We start from the raw sequence: 16,036 nt of genomic DNA, 5'->3' as shown, positions 1-16,036 counted from the left end.
ACCAGCTACAGTGGCCCCTTCTGGCCACGTGCCAGGTGAACTCAAGTACACATCTCAAAGGCTGCCTTTGTCCCCATGGGCCGGTAGCTTGCTGACTTGCAGAGGGAACATAATTGGGGTTTCTAAATTGGGGATGAAAACCGGGGCAGATTGGCAATCTAAATTATATATATATATAAAAAAGATAAGTTGGTCCCAGTAATTGAAAGATAATACCCATGTATTGAACCTGTCTGCCCCTAGGTGCTACTTTATATCATGGCAGAGTCAGCAGAAGAGCACATGTCTATAGCCCACTCGTTTCATTTCATTAGTGATGTTGTGCAAAGACAAACTGCCACATAAGTGCACAATGATGACCCATTCTCAGTCATTAATCAATCCATTATTTATTGCAACTAGAATTCAAAAAACTATTTAGCATGAATTCATGAAAGATACAACACATTTACAATGAGCACCAATAGTACAATGTCACTGAAGTCAGAAACTAATAAAAAATCTTTAAAATTTGTTTTTTTGTACCAAACATTAAAAAAAAAATTAAAAACAGACCACAAAACCTATAAAAGTTACACCAAGTGTATATTTCATTCCTACTTAAAGTAAACTGTTAATATGTCAAGTCTTTGTGTGATATAATGAGATAATGATTAAAGGAACAATTAATCAACAGTTTATTAAAACTTTATATATAGTATATATATTGCAGTTTAACTGGCTTATACAGCATCAGCATTCTAACAGTTCCCTGTGCAAAAGACAGCAAGGCATTTGTCAAACTTACTGCAGGCAAAGCAGCAGCCATGCCTGCTTCCAGGGACTTACAATCTTGTAAGACATTGGAATGGTTTGTCGCTTTCTAAATGTTTTCCTTAGGTTACAGGCAGTTAAAACCATGGTTAAAATCATGGTGCCTGGTTTGCAACTTGATGACAATGATGATGATGATGATGATGATCTATATTACAGACAGCGTGCAGTTGAAGGCTAATGTTTAATAACTGTACAGTGAGGGATGTTCTGGCATGAGTTTGAGTTCTTGGAATTACATTGGCGATGGCTCAGAAGCAGGGGGTTTAGTACAGTAGTTTGCTCATATCATTTAATAAATCTTGTCGGTGAAGTGAAACGTTTTAAAATCAATATGTTAAATGCCAGACATCGACGAGGTGTGCCACTCCGAGCAGTCAATTAGCAGCTGGGTGAGATTCCCTACCTTCACAGACGGGCAGACATACTGCACGCTTCCATATATCCCCACATTTAGACACTCTCAATTTAGTAATGGCAAGAGGTGCACAACGACCCTAATTCATTAAATAGAAATAAGAGACTGCTGTGAAAGCACACCCCATATGCTGCTGAGATGACATAGATTGTTAAATCCTGCCTCCTAGTGTACAAACTAGGAGAGTTATTTGCTTGCTTCTATTCTGTCTTTCTTACATTTTCAAATAAGATTCACTTTTAAAGAGTGTCATCAATTTTTATATATTTATTTAAAACTTTTTTTTTATAACATCAGCAGTTATTAGGCTATACCCAAAATGAACCGGAAATGTCTGTGGGAGGCTAGTACTGTAGTTTAAAGAATTTGTGAAAAAAACTATTATTAAAACTAGATCAAATGCAGGGCTTAGAGTTTATTTTAAAAACAGGAAGACACCCTTCCATTAACCCTCAGGACAGCCTGCTGGGCCCGGCACCCTCACTACTGTCCTGATCTAGGACATCCAACTCAAAATCAAAATCTTTGAGCAAGCCGGGGAAATCCTGCCATTTCACCACTGACTTCCTCTGTCCAGTGCGCAAGTTTACGAAGGTAAACCCAGATATCTTCAGCACCGGGAGGTTATCCAGGCCCATGCACGAGGCCAGGATGCCCCAGTCCCGGTTACAAGTGCGACAGAATATCTTGGATTTCTTCTCAAGGACGTCACAGACCTGAGGCTTGGGATGAGGCTGGATGTTGCACAGCGGCAGGAAGGCTTTGCTGATAACAACCCTGTGATTATTCTGCAAAATGGAAATAAAGAAGTAACCATTACAACCCCCAGTACACCCGAAGATGTAGTTGATGTTATGAACTCTTTTGTACAAAATAGGGTCTTTATTCGCAGTTTATTGGATTAAAACCAAATGCAATTCGAAAAGTCGATGCAGGCTAAGAGTGAGGGATGCAAGTCTGGAGAATATGGCAGGACAGACACAATCAATGCGTAAAGGTCAGAATGAGCACCTAAAACACAAGCATTAACCCTTTGCGGTCCTATGTCGGACCTGGTCCGACATCGCAATTTTCCCTTTCCGGTCCAAAAAAGCAGAGAAAACCATTCAATGGCCGAGTGAGACCGATAGGAGCCGAGAGAAGCCAAAAAAAAAAAAAAAAGGGCTGTATCTCATGAATACTGTTTGACCCGACATCACATAGATAACACGGACATAAACAAACAAGATAGCTGCTTCCGCATCCAGCGCTCTAAGAACATCACAGACATTTGCAGAGCTTTTTTTAGATGTTATAGTAATAAAATAACGACTTGGATCGCATTATTGAGGAGTTTGGTGATAAAATGAGTGATCAAGAGATGATTTATCGGTATGTATTATTATTACGAGGTATGTAAAAAATATAATGAACAAGGGGTGGGACGGGGACAGTACTGAATGTCCTGTTGATATGCAGTGCCTTTTAAACCTGTTTTACTGTGAAAAAAACACTTTTAAACAGCGCATCTAAAATAAACTGCACATGTGAAAATAAATTGGACCTGACGCGCCTGGCACGTGCTGAATAAATGGACCGCTAAGGGTTAAAGTTCAATTACTGTTAGGCAACGTCAAGTGTTGCAGGAATACCCCCTCAACACACCATGCTATATGTGCAAACTCAGGTGTTTGTGCATGGAGCATCAAGCAGTGTGTACTGCACCTGTATGACGCGGATCTCGTCAGACTTGCAGGCATTTTGACGGCATTTTCCACACTGCAAGAGGAAGGTGATATCTTCCTTCTTCTTCTCAGGAGCCATTCTCCTCTCCAGGTCTCGTTGTTTCTTCTGCCGCTTCTGAACGTTCCTCACCTGAATCCGATCAATGATTCTCCAGTTAGAGGTCAATAAAGAAGCAGGGCTGGGGGCAATTCCAATTCCCTTTGAATCAATTCCAATTACTTCTTAAAACCCATTCCTGTTAATCCATTCCCATTCCCTATGAATCAAATCCAATTCCAATTCCTTTTTAAAATCCATTCCCATTCCCTTTGAATCAAATCCAATTACTTCTTAAAACCCATTCCCGTTAATCCATTCCCATTCCCTTTGAATCAAATCCAATTCCAAGTCCAATTCCTTCAAAGGACGTGGAATTGGAATAGAACAAAAGGGATTGACCCCAACCCTGTACAGAAGAGACCTGGCACTACAGCCATCCATCACCTCTGCTGGTCTGTGCCTTCCCATTGGGGGGATGGCACAGGGTGAGGTTGTCAATCTAGTTTATACTGGTGGGACAGAAGGTGTGGATTGGTATACATGCTAGTGAGGTACAAGAAATTATACTGGGGCCACACCATAGTGGGTGAACATTTTCATAACAGTCTACATAGAACAACACATAGGAAACACAATTAGCAGGGCACCTTGGCCAGGAACACGTCTGTCTCGATGTTCTGTGCTGTCTGGATGGCATCATACATGACCTTCTCCTGCAGCATATTAATCTGCTCCTTCTCTGCGTTTTCTCGGCTGCTGGTGATCAGGATGCAGCGACTGTCCATCGCCCTGCCTCGGCCTGCAACACAAACAGCATCCTGACCCGACTGCAGCCATGGTAGCTACAGGATTAACACACAGGCTAGTGCAGTGTCTGATAAAGCTGTCTGTAGGAAACATACAAGTTAGGTTAACTCTGTCTCTTATGGTACCGAATAAGAGAGCCTCCTTGAAAGGACTTGCTGTCACTCAAAGTGCACACAAGCAAGCAGTCTTATGGGTTCTTCTGTGACAAATCACCCCCTGGAAATTAGAATGTAAACCCCTCCAACCTCTGATTTACAGATAGCTGGAGTACACAGGGATGTTTAATTGGACTTGAGAACCAGCTTTGTCATACACCAGGTTACACTGGAGACCCACTCATGAGGCTTACCTCGGGTCTGCACCATCTTTATCACATTGCCCACGTAGTCATACAGCAACACCAGGTTACACTGGGCGATATCGATGCCTTCATCAGCCACAGAGGTAGCTATTAGAAGCTTGCTGCCTCCCTCACTTTCAAAGGCACTCAGGGCATCTTTCTGTGTGGACAAAGTCATTCCTGGGGAAGAAACAAAGAGGATACGTTAAAGCTCATATTGAATGGCATATGAAATCCTTCGAAACAGTTACAGAAAGATCCCTTCTCCTCTCAGAATGTCTGCACCCTAAGTTACACTAATGCTTATTTTACTCTAACCACCCTACTCCTGATCAAACAGGTAGGATCCAGCTTTCTTACCAGCAGTGTTTTCTGTTCTTCTGCGGCCAATCAGAACCTTGGGTTTCAGGTGTGCTAAGGCTGGAGTCTCCAGTATCCATTGTTCAATAGCCTAGACAATGAAAGACAGTCAATGGAAAATGACATGCATTACAATCGGTTGATAAGCCACTGTCCCCAGTTCTTCAGCATGGTAAACACAGGAGGCATGTTTAGATGTGTTTTTAACCTTCGATATTTGAGTCCCTACTGCAGCTCCTCCGCCCTACCTCTGCAAGCGCCCTGGTTTTGACGAAGAGGATGGTCTTTGTTTCGGAGTTGTAGTGATACTGCTCATCCAACACACTCTGGAGCTCCTGCAGTTTGGGATTCTCGCGGCCGCTGCTACTGGCGATACGGAGCAGCTCCTTGCTTCTCTCTGAAAGATACGGGGTAACAAATAATACCAAATGAATGAACAGTGGATAATCAGTTCTCCAGATGTATGCAAAAATGTGTGGAGTGTGCCATACATACGTACTATACATGTGGATGTGCGAATGTGTGAAGTGTGCCGTACTGTACATATGGATGTGCGACCGCCTCCGTTATATTACCGTTGCAGGGGATTTCCCAAAAACATCAACCATAAACAATAAAAAAATTAATATATTTTTTATTTTTTCATTTTAAATGACCAATTATTATTTGTATTTATTTTTCCCCCAATTTGGAATGTCCAGTTATGTTCTCCTTACCACAGTGGGTCCCCACACAGCACAGATGTTCTGAGGGCGTGTGAGTGTCCTCCGATCTCACAAGCCTAGTCAGAATCGCTTTAACACCACCAGAGCAGAGGTGGGCGGGCTACCGATTCCTGAGAACACAGATCAGCCTTGGTGTCTGGCCAGTAGGGTACGCTGTTGCACAATGAGGAGGAGGAGTCCCTGCCGGTTTCCCATCCCCCACCCCTGACAGCCTCAGAGCCAATGTGACGCCCCCCTTCGGAGTCCCCAGCAAAGTTCAGCCTCTTTGCACAGCTTGGACGCGAACCGCTGCCGTCCAAGCTATGTGACTCCTCCTGCGCTCCCTGCAGCAGTGCTTTAACTGGAGGAGCCACTCGGGAGCCCAGACTTGTAATGTTTTTAAAACCTTGATTATTGCATCTTCGTTTTGTGTTTTTTTTTTAACATGCTGTGTTTAAAACAGAGTTAATATACACGGTTAAGTACCTTCAAAAACACTGAAAAGTTTCTGATCTGTCTCGTCAAATCTGGTTGGGTCCAGGTTATCAAAATACTTCTGCAGGTAATTAATGGCATCAATAGCACGAGCATCTTCTGATATAATCAGGGAATCATTGTATTTCTGTACAGAAAAGAGACAAACTTCATTTCTTTATCCCTTGAAAAAACACACTGCAGTATTGCAAGTGTGTTTAATGAAATCACAATAATTATTGCACATTTACAGTAAATGAGGAATGCTTTCAGTTTTATTTTTGGATGCTTATTAAATGTTTTAGTCTTCCATTGAGGGGAATAGTTAATATAAGTTATCATATTTCCTCTTGGGTGCACATTATATAAGAGTTACACCTTATACAAGGAATACACATGGAAACATTTTACTGTTCCAAAAGTGACAGCGCCCATGTTGAGGAATTCAGTTGGGAAAAGGTCTAGCTTGCAGCAGCTTGTGGGAATGACTTCCCATGTGCTTTGCTGGTTCCCCTCACCCCAGACATACCCGGAGGTGCTCGGAGCAGGTGACCAGCTTCCTGCAGATCTTCATCTCCTCTTCCTCATCCTGATCCACCAGCTTCAGCACCTTGCACTGACGCTGCACCGTCACCACCCACTGCTCATAGGCCTGGGAGCCCCGCGTGCTCATGGGCACCTTGGACAAGGACTCTGCAAGACAGGGCAGCACAGGGGGCTTCAATGAACGACAGCAGTGCAGGCAAATACATAAATGTACTACAATGTCTCCAGTGCTGTCAACCAGCCACCACAACTAAAAAGAAACTTTTCATTAGATTTAGTAAAACGCTTACCGATATTGTAGGTTTTTTTTGCAATGGACTCAACATGTGCCATCAGTCCCAACACAACATCCATGAAAGGGTCCACAGAGCGCCGCTTCACTAACCTTATATCTGGGGGGGGGGGGGGGGGTGGAGAGACAAGTAATACTAATAAAAGAAACATAGTGCTAAAATTAAACAAGGCTTTCAACGAGGAGTCTTTGTCAGGTTGTATAATGAAACAAGTGTGGCATTCAGCTCTTGGTGAACAGGATGGAAATATTGCCCTTTGGTTTAAACATTTACAGTATGTGCGATTATATCATGCAGCAAGTGTTTCAGGTAATCATGTCACAGAACATCTGTATTTGAGCCACAAGAACACAGCAGGGATTAATGCACTTGAACCCACTGCACCGGAGTAGACCACCACGGATACGAGCAGGGGAACATGCTCTACCTTTGCTGGGTACGAAGACGAACTTCCTGAGCTCATTCAAGTGTTTCGTCACAGTGGAGAGGGTGTGGGTGTCAAGGTTGGCACACAGCTGGTAAATGTGTTCCAGGGCACCATCAACATTCTTCGACTTGCCAACCCCAACAGACGCTGTCAGACCCACAATCTAGGGAAAGGCATAGAGACAGGGAACCAAGTTATACTCATTGAGCAACAGTCTGTGTGTACTATTCAGTGAATCACCAAGATACAATATTTATTTTTATTGTATGCATATGGCATTGATCTGTGTAAATAGTATTGGATATTTATAAAATGCACAGGTAATGTCCTGTTGTGATGACACTATACCATAGACTTCAGAAAGGCTGGTTTTGATTTCTGAAGCCTGATGGGATACACTAGGGGCCTGCACTGATGTGTTCCTGAACTCTGTGCTGGATCTCAACTGACTCCATCAGCTTTTCAGACTGCTGAGTTACACGAGTTTCAACTGCAGTTGTTGGATTCCTGAAGAAACGACAGTGTCATTACAAATGGAAAACGAACTGGTACATGATTTTACATTGGTTATATACAGTCAGAGAATGTGAGCGGACTGGTGACAAAATTCGCAGCTCATAATATCCTCCGCTCCACTCTTTCTTCCATTTTTCCCCACTGTGTTGCCAATTGCAGGTGAAAAGAAAGGAATACTATTTAATCGTCCTTATTATAATCGCATAGCTTGACCCAAGTAAAAAAAAAAATTAAAAATCCCCAGCTATGATCAGCAAAGAAAAAAACCTGTATAAAGTGCTCAGAGAAGTTATCTAATTCAATTCAAAGACGCTTTCTCATTATTATTGATTGATACAATAAAGTAAAATAAGGAAATATCACCTTGCAATGAACAGGTTTTTAATAGGTTCCTACAATGTCGTGTACAGTGTACTCACCTATTTCAAACTCTGCATTTGATTCATATCAAATTAGCTTTATACTGGGCTTGTTTATATCCAAATATCTCACAGGGAGCTCAAAGCAACCCACAAACACATGAGCGAGTCTCAATGGGGCTGACGGACCACCCTGCAGTGTATTAACTATCTTAAGAGTGCAGAAAATCTAAACCGTGTTCACAGCGCTGTATTGGGGCATAAGCGTAGAACTGTATAAGAATATAGGCTAGGTAATAACCGCAGACAGATGGACACACATGACGGTTCTCACATTTTTTTATGTCACAAATGCAGCTCCACAATCGGGAGAATATATATTTTTCCCTCTATAATGAATTATAAAGTGCAACGCCAATCACATTGAATATAAAAGGAAAAAAAAGCTTTTTTAAAAAATGCAATTCTCAAGTCTGCAAACATAAAAGTGCCTATCTAGTTTGAAACTGGAAAATGAATGGTTACCATTCACAGGCATGATGGAAAATACTGTAAAGTGACTGCATCTGTATTTGTCACCTTCTTTTGTGCAAACTCCAAGGCCGAACATGTATTTCAGAAAAATCAAAGTGTCCAGTTCTTCTCAGTGCTGTAAAGGAGCAGGCTGGAAATGTCTGCTCTGTGCTCTGCTCCAGCAACCACTCAGCTCTGCAAAAAATATGCTTTCCCCGCTCCGCTCACACTCTCTGTATACAGTACATCACTTGGCTGTGGACTGAATAGGAGTTCATCCACCTGTAGCTGATCACACAAACCAAACAACTTTCCAAACAATGCATATGAAATACCCTGGCTGGCTTGATGAATTACAGTAAGCCCTATGCCACCCTTGCGTTTCCTGTGCCCCATCACAGTACCTGCGGGAGGGCAGTGCTCGGGGGCCCCTGCAGTCTGATGTCCATGTACATGCCCATGATGCTGTTGTACGAGTGCTTCTTGCTCGTGTTGTGGCACTCGTCGAAGAAGATCAAAGTGAATGTTGACAGCGAGGGGATGGTGCCGTTCTCCAGTTTCAACTGCAGGATCATGGGTGTCATCACAATGATGTCATACTCTTCCACGGCAACTTTCACTACCAGATTAGAGGCAGACTCCCCAAAACAGCCAATCACTTCAAAGCTGTGAAAGCAAACACACAGGCAACTCTTGTAGTTATTGTGGTCGAACGTTCCCTCTCCTCAAAACTTTGCCTTAGTTTTTACTTCAGTGGTTTATTTGCAGGTAACTTCTCTCAAACACTGCGTCTCATGCAAAATGTTTTTTTTTTTTTTCTTGTAAAAAAGCATTGCAATTGGTTGTTTTAAAAAGAATGATCACTAGATCAATGAATTACAATGCATTTTTCGTGATTGAACATCAAAGTTTTTAGACAACAGTGCAGGGAGGGTCTCCAATTTGTTCTCAATTTTCATTGGCCCTCTTTAGCCAGCTGGACGTGTTTTAAGTCTCTTGTAGAGACACCAATCCTTCCCAGCATGGGAAGCTTGTGTAGTCACTCAGGTTAATTGTATTGTTACATAAGAATAAAATAGCCCTCGAGAGGCATGAGTCTGCATTGTGTACAGTAGCTATTTATAAGCAGGACTGAATTCCTGATTGCTAACAGCGAAAGGTATTTGTGCAATATCAGTGCTGGAGCACTTATTGATGTAGGGAATATTTTCATTTATTTTTCCTCATGAGATTAACACACGGTTATCTGCTGAAATGTACTGTTTTCAAACCTATCATTTTGAAACATCAACAGGCTGTATATATTTATTTTTTAAAGATTTAAGCATTGAAAAACTGTGACAGGTCTCTCTATTGCTCCGCTTTCTCCCTTGGAAATGAGGGATGTGGGAACAAAATGCTTAATGGGCTAAATCCCCTTTCCAGCCTCATCTCATTAGTGTTCCTGCTTCTTGCTCTCCCTGTGTACAAGTCTACAGAGCCAATATCACGTGCATTAGAAGGGTGTTAAAAGTCATACTCTTTGTTTTGGAAGTACTTCATGAACAGCTCCATCTGCTGCTGACAGAGGGGGATGGTGTTGGCCAGGAAAGCTACCTTCCTCTTGGACTCTTCAGTACCCTGTCTCAGGTGTTGCCAGCAGATCTCCACGGCGATGATGGTCTTCCCAGAGCCTAGGCCAAGAAAAGTGTAATTACTCACCTGTAGTGGCTGTGTTTATGTATCTTCATGCATCATATACTTGTACAGGGCTTTGTTTGTGAGGTCACAAGATGTTTAAGTGGGCCAACCCCCCGCCCCTCCACACAACCACATCCTCACCCGTAGGGGCACATATGATGGTGTTTCTACTCTCCAGAGCTGGCAAAGCTAATTCCTCCTGATAGGCCCGCAGTTCAGTTAATGGGGAGGATATCTGACTGTCATATCTCATTACTTTTTGTCTTGGTTCTGCATCTGTGAAAATAGAAAGAGGTTTAGAGGTGCTGGCAGTGGCTCACCAGCTGGTCCACAGTTTATATCACATGGGTTTGGACAGGGGTGACAGAGTTTTCACACAGTAACCTGAAACCTTGAGACATCGGCTCCAACGTTATTTGCACATTCATTGGTTGGGTATATGCTGAGAGCCCAGATGAATGCTGCTGTTCCAAACCTCTTGTGTGTTCCTTACTTATTTCTTGAGCTGTATTTGTCTCACTTTGAAACAAGCTTAATTAGAGTAAGTAGCTACACACTAACAGCCAACAGGATCAACTTGTACCAACCCATATATTGTACAGCGTGTGTTCATTCAAATCCATAGAAGGCCGAGATGTATCAACATTCCACAGTTCCATAACAGCATCAACATTAAATAATGCAGGAAAGTTCAGCAAGTCTCAATGTTACTGTAATCTCTTATTCTGTAGATCTCTTTTCATTATCAATTAACAGAGGGGGTAAAGGGGACAATCACTGGCTGGCAAAAAGGCTGCAATAGTGCTCTGCAAAAAACAGGTACAACCCCCCAAAATAAAAATAAAAACAAACCTGTGTCAAGGTTGGCGTGCAGGTCCTCCATTTCTGCCTCCTGGCTATAGGTCATCTCTATCTCTTCAGTGCCACTCATATCAGCATCTAGGTCAAATACGGACAAATAATGATCTCTACAGCTCACAAGTGAAGCTATTACAGTGTAATCAGTTTAATAGGCCACTTTCCACCTATTATCAGAACAATTTCAGCACAAATAAAAAGGTAATAGGAATTTATAAGTGAGGGAGTTGCACTATAGCTTTTAAAAACCTTGTGTCAGTCCACTCAAACTCATTTACATGAAGGGAAGCTAGACTACTAGTCTTCCTGTAAAAAAATATATAGCTGTAAATTATTAAAAAAACAAAAACAAACTATGTATCTATATCACAAAGTTCCTGTCATCACTTACATGTTACCATTCACTGAACAAAAACAAATAGCAATTGTTTTTTTTGTTTTTTGAAGATTGCAGAAATATTTTTAAATGCTTATGCAGAAAAAAATGAAAATTTGGTTCACACCCTGCCAGTCTTGTTCTTACGTTACCTTCCTGATCTCCCAGGGCAAGATTATTATAGCCAGCAGCAGACAGTGCATCCTGCAGTGTTTTATACCACCTGGGATTGTCAGACCTGAGGATAAAGTCCAACAGTCTACCCATTCCAGCATGATCCCCTTTGCTTTCAGTTACCTGTTGAGTGAAATACATAGCAAATACATTATATCAGCCGCATACAGATTCATGTAGGTGCTGTAAATTGGAAGAGTATGAAACTAACTTTCATGAAATGTGACACTAGATTTGACACTGTATAGTGAAGCGAGCAGGTATTGAAGGCAGTGCAGGCTCATTCTCACATACCTCTAGATGTGACACTGTATAGTGAAGCGAGCAGGTATTGAAGGCAGTGCAGGCTCATCCTCACATACCTCTAGATGTGACACTGTATAGTGAAGTGAGCAGGTATTGAAGGCAGTGCAGGCTCATTCTCACATACCTCTAGATGTGACACTGTATAGTGAAGCGAGCAGGTATTGAAGGCAGTGCAGGCTCATCCTCACATACCTCTAGATGTGACACTGTATAGTGAAGTGAGCAGGTATTGAAGGCAGTGCAGGCTCATTCTCACATACCTCTAGATGTGACACTGTATAGTGAAGCGAGCAGGTATTGAAGGCAGTGCAGGCTCATTCTCACACACCTCTAGATGTGACACTGTATAGTGAAGTGAGCAGGTATTGAAGGCAGTGCAGGCTCATCCTCACATACCTCTAGATGTGACACTGTATAGTGAAGTGAGCAGGTATTGAAGGCAGTGCAGGCTCATTCTCACATGCCTCTAGATGTGACACTGTATAGTGAAGCCAGCAGGTATTGAAGGCAGTGCAGGCTCATTCTCACATACCTGCCGCACCTCCTCTCCCTGGGGCTGCAGGAGACACTCAGAGAGGTGAGGGAGGATGTCCATAGGACGAGCTCCTGGTTCCAGCGTTGGCCTCAGTTTTCTCACCATATGTTTGTAAAGCCTGGATTTGTCAAGCTCTGTGAAATCCTCCATATCGATCGATTTAGAGAGGGTAGGGTACCCTGCATGAGAGGGAGGCACAGGAGCCCACCTGTCAATGTGAAATCGTCCATTCCAATGGGACACATGGATACAACTCTCTAGAAAACTTCAGCAGCTTCAGGTGTCTTACTAGATACCCAGCAGGTATGGAAAACCAGTACAGGTTTACAGCAGCCGTGAAGGGGATTAACATAACAAGCTTGTCAACCAGTCTTATAAACCAGCATGACCAGTTGAAAACCAGTAGATTACAAAATCTAACCAGTGCCAGCTGCTGCTGGACACGGGAGTTTTTAAAAACGGGGTTTGATTGGGAGGTCAAGAGTTTGATACCAATCAGTAATACATAAAGTTAATCTAAATACTGGACAGGGGGAAAAAAACAAATCCTACTTAATTTAAAACCCAGCAGCATAATTTAAAGCAAGTCCCCGAATATAGCAGCTTTTAAACAGTGTTTATAATTAAGCTCAGGTTTCTCCAGTTGACTTCACAGTAAAAGCTGAAATGGCTTAAACTCAGATGCAGTCCATTTGTCTTGCTGCATCGCTAGAGTAAGTTCATCATGGTCCTGTGGTAACACTACCTCACCTTAGCCTTAGCAATGGTGAGAAGCTCTATCAGGAGAGGTGAGGCCCTATTACCTGTAACACAGGATATGCATGTCAAGTGTTGAGGGTGTGAGGGATATTTGTATCAGACTGGTAGCACCATGAGCAACGGGCAGCACCTTCATGAAAATGAAAAGATCAACAGCAGAACAGGATGCACCAGACACATCGCTACGGTTTAATCACTACTGTACACCTGGTAGATTTAGGAACGATTTGTGAAAAATTCACAAGAGATGAGAGAAAAAGCGCATACCTGCTATACTCAGCCCATCCAAGAACATCTGAAACCAGCCAGGGGAGTCCACATTCTGGATCATATCCAAGAGGAGAGCAGACGCATGTGTTGGGCCCTCCTTCTCCTCCTTCGCTTTGATCAGCTCCACCTCCTCTGGGGTAACACAGAGGATTACTCACACACAACCCTACAGTCGAATGATCCATGCTGATTTGTTATTGCAACATCCCTGACTGGGTTGTGTATAGCTGAATGCCTCTCAGTTGAGAGGGGGTCAGAGAGCTGTGTATAGTCTTGGGTACTTCAGAGTAACAGTGGGTTAAGTACAATGCTAAATTATACAAGTCCCTGAAGTACCATGTGCTCAGGGCAGATTGCTGAGATTCGTGTCTGGAGTTTTTTTTCAGGACTTCAAATGATTACTCTTTCATTTCATTTAAAAACATAGCTTTTAGCTAAAACTGCAAGCAGTGTGCCTCTGGCACTAGATGATGTACAGTACAAGGATTGCTGGGTTTTCATTTGCCCTCTGTGATAGGCATAGGCGCCTAACTCACAGGGAAGGGGGAGCAAGCTATATGCTTTCCTAGCGCATTTACAAGTGCAGGGCCCCAGCCCTGCCATACCCTTACTGCTCTGTTTTAACACACCTGTGAATGTGTGCTCTTGATAAAGGCAGGGGCAATGGCCTGGCTATTATTAGACATGTTATTGGCACACCAGGGCTGGGGTCAATTCACATTCCTTTTAATCAATGCCCATTCCTTTTTCAAATCAATTCTCAATTCACACTCCCTTTTAATCAATACACATTCCTTTTAATCAATGCCCATTCCTTTTTCAAATCAATCCCCAATTCACATTCCATTTTAATCAATGCCCATTCCTTTTTCAAATCAATCCCCAATTCAAATTCCATTTTAATCAAATCCCATTCCAAGTGCTTCAAATTAATTATTTTAAAATAATTGGAATCGGGAATTGAATTTTAAAAATAATTGAAACTGTACAACCATTATGTTGTAAATAATAATAAAAATATATATATATAACATTTCAGTTTGGGGCAGGAATATGTCACTCCAAAGTAGGGTATTACTGCAAACATAATCCACATTATTTTAATAATACCATGACAGAAACACATATACTAGTATAAGCATGATCAATGTCTAAACTAGCAAGACAAGTTTTTTTTCCATTGCTGGGAATACGATGCACCAGGAAACTGAGTTTAAATTTTAAAAAAGTACGATTGCATTTACTTACTGGGTTCAAAAAAATCCAGGTAATGTAAAACAAGAGATGGTTGAATAATTTCAGTGATGTATTTACAACAGCGCTGGAGTAATTCCTTTTCACTCATTTTCTAGCAAGCCTGAAACACTTTGCTCTTGCTGCAATTCGCATCTGGATGTAAACAGTGTAGTTTTGTTTTCCTGAGCTTAGAGCTGAACAGTCCCACCTCTAGTTTCACTTTACAGGAAATCAGCTGACTCAAATCGGTGAAGGACTGTGAAAGGGGCGTGTGGGAATCAGCTGCGAGAGACCGAGAAAAGTTTACGTTGACACGCCTCTCGGACGCGCATTTTATTTACAAACAAAACCAGCACGACGTGACGCTACTACCATTGATGCTAGAGCGCCAGGAGACGCAAAGTAACTATCAGACAGACATCCCGGCAAAACTGGGATTGTATCCGTTTTCTGCATTCAATTATTGTCCCGGTCAGAAACAGTTAAATCGTCCCGGTTTTTTCGATTTTGTATTTGAATTTTTTGTATATATTGTAACGAGACAGGGGTAATGCACAGCTCTTACAAGGACTCCCTGGAAACAAACAGATAAAGGAAGGACAGCTGACACGCTCAATGAATGCTCAGGCAGTTTATTATTGCGCAGCCCGAAGAGTGTATGCTTGAACGCAGTAAAAGCAGAGGGGGTCACTACAGGGAAGCCAACCCTGTAGACGACACACCTGGGCATATATCTGTAGCAGTCATTTCCCGTATACAGCACAACAATAAATGCAATCAAATTCAAAGTGCTTTATTAGCAAGACCAGTATTGGGCATTGCAAAGCATTGATGACAGTTGTCATTTTACATACATCAATTCACATACAATCAATCATTTATTTATTTATTTGTTTATTTAGCAGACGCCTTTATCCAAGGCGACTTACAGAGACTAGGGTGTGTGAACTATGCATCAGCTGCAGAGTCACTTACAACTACGTCTCACCCGAAAGACGGTGCACAAGGAGGTTAAGTGACTTGCTCAGGGTCACACAATGAGTCAGTGGCTGAGGTGGGATTTGAACAGGGAACCTCCTGGTTACAAGCCCTTTTCTTTAACCACTGGACCACACAGCCTCCTCAATCAGTCAACAGTTTACAACATATTTACAAGTGAATATTCAACCTCAAATACAACAAAATATTTGAAGCCTCAGTGTTCACGCTCTGTCCCTCAGGTTGTGACAGGCGCTTGTGGCTGGGCTGCCTCTTCTAATCAGCTTGTCTGCTCTCTGAGGAGGATGGGGAGTTTTTCTGGCAGGTCTGGGAATTCTGTGCAGAGATGTTGTATTTTTGGGAAGAAAGCTTCCCTTATCTTGTTATAATTTGTGCACTGCAGTAAAAAGTACATCTCTGTCTTGACTTGATCGAGCTGGCAGTGGTCACACAGCCTGTCCTCTTTGTGCATCCATGTCTGCCAGTCTCGATGGCCAGGCTGTGCTCACTGAGCCTGTACTTTGTTAGTG

The 16,036-nt window shown here is 42.4% G+C and overlaps 1 protein-coding gene across 1 annotated transcript; it reads right to left on the bottom strand.

Annotated features, from left to right (window-relative positions):
- Positions 1–373: 373 nt before the first annotated feature.
- On the bottom strand, positions 374–14,827 carry LOC117403785 (antiviral innate immune response receptor RIG-I-like). Its single transcript, XM_058997640.1, has 18 exons — positions 14,541–14,827; positions 13,290–13,424; positions 12,261–12,442; positions 11,401–11,545; positions 10,867–10,953; positions 10,156–10,290; positions 9,854–10,007; positions 8,739–9,000; positions 6,947–7,109; positions 6,517–6,618; positions 6,210–6,373; positions 5,693–5,828; positions 4,751–4,899; positions 4,503–4,593; positions 4,152–4,322; positions 3,643–3,794; positions 2,936–3,085; positions 374–2,019 (listed from the first exon to the last, which is right to left on the bottom strand). Exons 1-18 carry the CDS (start codon positions 14,635–14,637, stop codon positions 1,684–1,686), a joined length of 2,811 nt encoding a protein of 936 aa, XP_058853623.1. The 5' UTR covers positions 14,638–14,827; the 3' UTR covers positions 374–1,683.
- Between the last annotated feature and the right edge of the window lie 1,209 nt (positions 14,828–16,036).

The sequence above is a fragment of the Acipenser ruthenus genome, chromosome 1 (genome assembly GCF_902713425.1).
Source record: "Acipenser ruthenus chromosome 1, fAciRut3.2 maternal haplotype, whole genome shotgun sequence".
Lineage (NCBI taxonomy): Eukaryota > Metazoa > Chordata > Actinopteri > Acipenseriformes > Acipenseridae > Acipenser > Acipenser ruthenus.
Note: the sequence above shows the minus strand (reverse complement) of the source record. Positions and strands in the feature narration are given on the sequence as shown.